The following is a 6,404-nucleotide window of genomic DNA, read 5'->3' as shown; positions in this document are numbered from 1 at the left end:
GGGGGGGGGGGGGGGGGGGGGGGGAGCGAGAGGAAAAGAGAAAACACAAGAACGTGATTATGACCCAGCGACGACGACGACAACAACAGGAACTGGTAAGAGAAAAAGGTCCTTTTTTATTATTGTTGGTCTCAGATGCGTTTATCTGTTATTTACAGTTGTTTCCATTCCTTTTTTTTTCAGGTGCAATGTTTTCTTTTCAGTTTAATCAAAACTTATATTAGAATGATATAAAAACATTATATTTCAATGTAAATAGAACAAAACTTTATATCAATTCTTCTCGAAAGTCCAAACCATTTCAACTTTTCTATCTAAAATCATATAGGTGGCTATATCATCAACATGACTTCCATAGAGGTGCTATAGAATAAACTTAACAACATTAAATCTTTTGTAGAAGAAAAATTCTGAAAAAAAAAAACAACAATACAATAAGAGTTTGGTGTGCAATAACAAAATAAGTAATACATGGTTGTTTAGAAGAGCATTGACATAGAGAAAGATTTTACTTCTTCTAAGGTTTTATAAAGAGTGTTGAAGCTTTTCTACTACTCATCGAAGGTGCTCAAGAACCCACCAAGGAAACCAGCTCCATTGCATTCCCCACACAACACCTCCTTTTTACCTCTGCCCACAAGATAATTACCAAAAAAATATATTTAAGTAATGAGCTTTTTTTTTTGTGTGTGTGTGTGTGTGTTGTGGAGAAGGAAGAAGAAAGAAAGGAGATAAGATTTTGCAAACCTGCAAAGCCAACAGAGTGCACCAGCTTTAAACTGTCCATTGAAATGATCAATCAAATTCACACCACCTCCTTTGCATTGAGAACATGCCACACAACCTTTTGAAAACATTTACACAAAATCTTATTACTAACCAATTCAGAAGTATAAACAAACTAAGAGGATTATAAACCGGGTAAGAACTTACCATTGCCTTCACAATTTGAACAAACTATGCTGTTTGTTTTAGTGCCACTACTGTTTGTGGCCTATTTATCACCAAAAGATTAGATTTTTTAACCAACGACACAAACTTTGTTAAAGAGGAAACAGAGTTTGGGAAAAAAAAATATCTTAACCTTAATCTCAAAGCTTTGGGGTTTGGTGGAAGTCTGAAGCAGCTCACTCTTCTTCTGGACCAAGGACGAGGTGTTATCATTAGTTGAGAAGAAGTGAGTAGGCTTAGAGTTTTTGCTGGGAGATTGGAAGCAATAGGTAGGAGGAGACGTGAAGAAGCATAGTGAATTCGCCATTTTTTTCTCTTTTCTGATTCTTCTTACCCACTCGATAGCAGATAAGATGATGGCTCTCTCTCACTTCTGTTTACCAAATCCTTTTCTTTAACCATTCCAAAACCAGAACCACTTAACCGGTTTTCTTTAGACCAAAACCCAATTTCACATTTCATTTGTTTTTTTATATATATATATATAAGCTTTGTTCTTTTGTTGTTGTTGTTGTTGTTGTTGCTGTTGTTTCATTTGTTGTTTTAGTATTATCTTATGAGAAGAGTAAATGACAAAGGTTAGAGCTAATATACTTATTTCCTTTCTCAAACGACCCATAAAGGCCATAGCTTCCTTATCCTATGAACAAACCAACAAGAAATGGCCAAGGCCAAACCCACAAGGACATTAGACGATGTTAAAAAAAAATTACAAAAACCAGGGTCCTTTTGCACAAGTTGCCCTGTCTCTGTTTCCTGTGTTAACCCTCGTGTTGCTACTTCTTGTGTAGCCACCCAAGACTTCATTCATTGGTTTTCAGCCGCTCTCCAAGTAGTCGAGAAGACCATGAGTCAGCTGCACTAGCATACCTTGGACACGGCTTACTCACAACGTTTGAGGTATTATTATAAATTATATGCGTTTGTGTCTGCACATGCCCTGTCATGTCTGAAATATCTTGTGTCTGGTGATCAGGTTGGATGGGAAGGACAAGAACTGTTGCAGGAGGATGAAGAGTTGCAGCAGATTGTTGAAAACCAGGTCCTTGGAAAATGGGAAGTCCTGGAAACTGAGATGCAAGTTCAGGATGTGGTTGTTGTTGTTGTTGATAAAGATGATGGTGGTACGCGGGTGCATGAGAGGTGTTCAAGTCGGGTTTCAACTGATTCGCTTTTGCTTCTATCTCGCTCTGTAGTTTCGAGATCTCGGTCTCGAGCACTGAAGTTTCTTCCTTCAGCTCATTCTTCTCTGTGGTTACCTACACAACAACACCAGTTTCAATCAACAAGACAGATTGAGACAAACATCTAAACAAAGATTTCATATAGAAACACAAAGCAATGAGCATATATACAGAAAGTGGCTTACATAGCTAGATTCAGAGAGGAGAGAAGCGTGCTCCTTTCTAAGAGACTCAATTTGACCAAAGACGTCCTTCAGGAATCTAGTAGCTTCACATAGTATGGAAGCTTTCCCACTGTTCTGTTGATTCAGTTCTGAGACAAGAGAAAATGTTACCAGTTAGAAATCACAAATCACATTCACTAACATTTATATTAAATTAAAAAGCCTAACACTCAAGCAATTGTTTGATTGAAAGATGTGAAATTTTTACCAAGGGTATCGGCTAATTCGATGAAAAGCTCATTCAAATGCTCACGCTTAAGCCTCTCACGAACAGCCTTGTTAATCCTTTTGGGTACTTGACCTTTTTTACACCTGTTTTGTATATACACACTAAACACAATCAATCACCACCATAAATCAAAATATAAAAAGGGTTCCATAAATCTAAATACGAGAATCCTTTTCTTGAAAGATGATTCACACACCTTTCATCAGCAGTAGGAGCATTTGCTTCATCAGACAATGTAGAAGGAGATTTCGATACCATCCTTAACCAATTGTAAGAGACGTAAGATTCTCTGTCAAGTCACCTGAAAATGAGAGATAAAAGATGATTAAAATGAATCTGAAAAATCCTTCATTCATCTTTTTATAATCAATCAATCAATCAACCCCTAATGTCACACAAACCCACCAACGAACATAGAAACATAAGAGCAACCAAAAAAAAAAAAAAAAAAACTTTGGTGTGGTTTTTGATTCCTCAAAACTCAAGAAGTGCTTTTAGATTCTCAAAACTTTAAATCAACCATCATGTCAAATCAAAAACAGTGAAGAATTATCAAAATAAATATGACGGCCAATAAGTTCTCCTCACAGCTCAAATCGAACATACAAAAAGACTCAGAAAAAGAAGGAAAACAAAAAAAGTACCTTTCTATCTTTCTCCGGTGAAGAAGCTCGTCGGGAATTATTATTGTAGAGGATTTGAGAAGGAGTTAGAGAAGAAGAAGAAATAAGAAAAGCTTATTGACGACGAGAGAAGAATCTGAGAAATTGAACAAGGGAGGAGGGGGGCGTGTGGGGAAAGAAAGAGGCGCGTGGAGAGCACAGAAGAAGTGGTGCGTTTTAAGTGGACACGTGAGTCCGACATGTGCCTTTCTCTTTTGCTGTTTTGTCCTTATCTATTACGTTGCGTGCCACTAAGCAGCTCTTGTTGCATCGACACGTCATCGTATCTTCATTCTCAAGTGGAATGCGTTTTTTTCAGGTAAAGGTTATATACTACTATTATTGGGAAAAGGCAATTTTTTACAAATCCCCTTCTTCTTTTTTTTTTTTTTTTCAAAACAAACTTTATTCATTTCATTAATCAAATTTTCTAAGAATACAAAATGTGATTCCTAAAATAAAATTGATAAAAAAAGAATTTTTTGTATCGTTTTTATGATTTTTAATAACAAAACAGTATCTAGAATTCTAGATAACGAATCGTATTATAGTTTTTTATTAAATTAAAACTTGATACATGTGGACCGCAGTGGTACATGATTAGTTATTCTAAAATATATTTTTTTGTGATTGGGTTATAAATAGTATCTAGATTACACAATAAAAAAAATTAGGAGAAATGGTTGTGCACGCTTTAATTTTTTATTTTTTTTTATAAAACCAAACATTTTGGGTGTTTTTATTGACTTTTTTTTTATAAACGAAGGGGGGGCCGTGTGGTGAGGTCAACGTTGATGGATAATTAAAGGCATGGAAACGGTTCGTCGAGGGTTGGTGACGTCTGTCGTCCGGGGCTGCTGGCGTGTGCTTCCCACAAACTCTTGTAATGTGTACAACTGTACAGTATTGAACGTTCGTTCTGATTTAATAAACCGGACGGTTCAGATACAAAATCCACAACCCGGAGATCCGGGTTTATCCGGTTCGTTAGAACCAAGATTTTAGAACGGGTCGTGGGTTTACCGGGTCCGGGTTAGAAACCAATCTTTTGGCCCAACCCAAAAAAGAAAGCTTCACGGCGTTTGTTCTTCTACGCCGCCTTCACTCTTTGAATCAATAACATTTTCGGCTTCTCTCTTCTCCCAAGGTTTGTGTCCATCTCAAACGCACAGTGGAATCTAATTGTAGAAACTTTACCTAGATCACTCGAAAATCTAATTGATCGTTCTAACAGAGAAACTTTTATAATCCCGTTTCTTCACTTGAATAGGTCTCTCTGCCCGGTTTAGTTCTGGAAAAGGGTTAATTTTTCGGAATGGAAACGACTCAAAGAGATGAGCTTTCTAGCTTTTTAAATATTCTTCCACCTGTGGATTTCGGTTGTGTCTATGGTTCGACATTGCACCCAAATAACCAAGATAAGGTCTTTTTCTTATCCTGGAACGCTTTGTGATTAGCAATTCCTGATTCTGAATCAGTTTGCTAATTGGGTATTTGAAAAAAATGCGATCTTTTGCTGTTACAGTCTAAGATGGTGGACTATATTCTTGGAGTCTCTGATCCTATGAAATGGCACTCTGAGGTGAGTTGTATCTTTTGATTATAATTTGTTAGGTTTGGAGCTATTTATAAGCCCACAGATCCTAATTGGTATTTCTTTTTTTTAATTGTGTGACCAAGAATCTAAAAATGAATTCAGATCATTATGCTTCATGGATGGTTCACCTTGGTGGAGCTAGGCTGGTATATTTCTCTTTGATGTTACTTACTCTTGCATTGCTTAGACGGCTTTATCAAACACTGAACACACTGTTTTTTTCTTCTTAATGTCTAGATTACAAACGTTGCTGATAAAATAGGAGTTGGAGTTCACTTCAATCCATTTGTCAATTGGAACGACAGGGTAAGAACTTCCTTCAAACTCTAGTGTTGTTTAAAACATAATGAACAACCTAGTTTCCTTAATCGAAGCTTGTATTTGTATGTAAGCTTAAGCCATTTTTTTCTCGCATGATTTATTTCTTTGTGAAGCTCTTTGCAGAAACTCAAGTATGGGGTTGTTCGGATGCACGACCTAGTACAGGACATACTGGACTGGAATAGGTTCTACTTAAGTGGCCGTTTACAAAAACCGGTATGTCCGTTGCTTGTTGTTCTTACTAATAACTGTAAATCATGAGATGTTAGAAGGGAAGTGTCTTTGGTTGCAGGTTCATTTGCTTGTTGATAATCTGGACATAGAAGATGTGAATTCTGTTAATAAGAGAGCTGCAATATCTGCTGCTCTTCTTCTCTTGCCACCAAAATTCACCGAGGTTTGTTTTCTGTTCAGTGCTCAGGAATTTTGAAGTTTCCTTAGACTCACTGTACACTATAACTCACTGAACTCATACACAGGAAGATCTCTACGCCAAAATATGCAGCCTTTCCTACATGGGAGACTTGCGTATGTTTTTTGCAGAAGACACTAAGAAGGTGAGTTCTTTGATTACATCAGATTGGTATAATTGTTTTCAGGTGGCTAGATATCTGATACATTAGTTCAATCCCTTGCCTTCTAGGTGAACAAGATTGTGAAGGGACAATTTAATCTTTTCCAGTCAATGTATAAGCCTTTTCTTGAGGAGTGTGAGACCAAAAACGTATTGAGATCCTCATCGGCTGAAGCTAGTCACACTAAATTAGTTCAGGTGTACTGTGTTTATAGCGCTCCATCACCATGGATATAACTCAAATCTTGAGATTGCTCTTATACTGATCCTTCTCAACTTGTGAGCAGGATTCTAGCCTTTCAGCAACACGTTCGCTAGTCTCTTCTCTCCCTGCATCAGTGAGAAGTCAAATGGGGAAGTCGCTCGAGGTGAAGAAAATAGTGAGTGAAACAGGTATCACCTCCGATCTTCTCTCTAGTCATATATATCCTATACAAGGAAATGGAGAAATGATACGTGATACGTATAGGTAGAGTTACGGGAGAAGTTTGTATAGGTTCAAGAGAAGAAGCTGCGAAATGTATGGAGAAAGTAATGAGGCGACGGGTAATGGTTTCAAGCGCAAGACAAGCTGTGTCTGGTTTCTTGGCTGCTGGAGCTATTAATGCAACCATGTATCTTTCCCAAAAGATGCGTAAAGCTTGGAACTCTCGGGCGTGACT

The 6,404-nt window shown here is 37.4% G+C and overlaps 3 protein-coding genes across 6 annotated transcripts; 1 reads left to right on the top strand and 2 right to left on the bottom strand.

Annotated features, from left to right (window-relative positions):
• LOC104790970 lies at nt 336–1,327 on the bottom strand. Its single transcript, XM_010516770.1, has 4 exons — nt 1,085–1,327; nt 934–994; nt 748–844; nt 336–630 (listed from the first exon to the last, which is right to left on the bottom strand). Exons 1-4 carry the CDS (start codon nt 1,256–1,258, stop codon nt 552–554), a joined length of 411 nt encoding a protein of 136 aa, XP_010515072.1. The 5' UTR covers nt 1,259–1,327; the 3' UTR covers nt 336–551.
• Nucleotides 1,522–3,412, bottom strand: LOC104790968 (transcription factor bHLH47). 2 transcript variants are annotated; one of them, XM_019246731.1, is made up of 5 exons: nt 3,233–3,412; nt 2,785–2,889; nt 2,568–2,689; nt 2,321–2,448; nt 1,522–2,210 (listed from the first exon to the last, which is right to left on the bottom strand). In XM_019246731.1, the coding sequence occupies exons 2-5, from the start codon at nt 2,844–2,846 to the stop codon at nt 1,755–1,757; spliced, it is 768 nt and encodes a 255-aa protein (XP_019102276.1). In that variant the 5' UTR covers nt 2,847–2,889; nt 3,233–3,412; the 3' UTR covers nt 1,522–1,754. The 2 variants fall into 2 exon arrangements, with proteins under 2 accessions (XP_019102276.1, XP_010515069.1); XM_010516767.2 differs by having other exon boundaries at nt 2,568–2,671; nt 3,233–3,411.
• LOC104790969 (phosphatidate cytidylyltransferase, mitochondrial-like) lies at nt 4,049–6,402 on the top strand. 3 transcript variants are annotated; one of them, XM_019246728.1, is made up of 11 exons: nt 4,049–4,397; nt 4,521–4,673; nt 4,776–4,832; nt 4,931–4,993; nt 5,085–5,153; nt 5,292–5,384; nt 5,461–5,565; nt 5,648–5,725; nt 5,812–5,940; nt 6,030–6,135; nt 6,212–6,402. In XM_019246728.1, exons 2-11 carry the CDS (start codon nt 4,566–4,568, stop codon nt 6,400–6,402), a joined length of 999 nt encoding a protein of 332 aa, XP_019102273.1. In that variant the 5' UTR covers nt 4,049–4,397; nt 4,521–4,565. The 3 variants fall into 3 exon arrangements, with proteins under 3 accessions (XP_019102273.1, XP_019102274.1, XP_019102275.1); XM_019246729.1 differs by lacking the exons at nt 4,049–4,397; nt 4,521–4,673 and having other exon boundaries at nt 4,950–4,993; XM_019246730.1 differs by lacking the exons at nt 4,049–4,397; nt 4,521–4,673; nt 4,776–4,832 and having other exon boundaries at nt 4,971–4,993; nt 5,282–5,384.

Source organism: Camelina sativa, chromosome 6 (genome assembly GCF_000633955.1).
Source record: "Camelina sativa cultivar DH55 chromosome 6, Cs, whole genome shotgun sequence".
NCBI classification, from domain to species: domain Eukaryota; kingdom Viridiplantae; phylum Streptophyta; class Magnoliopsida; order Brassicales; family Brassicaceae; genus Camelina; species Camelina sativa.
This window is presented reverse-complemented; position numbering and strand designations above follow the sequence as displayed.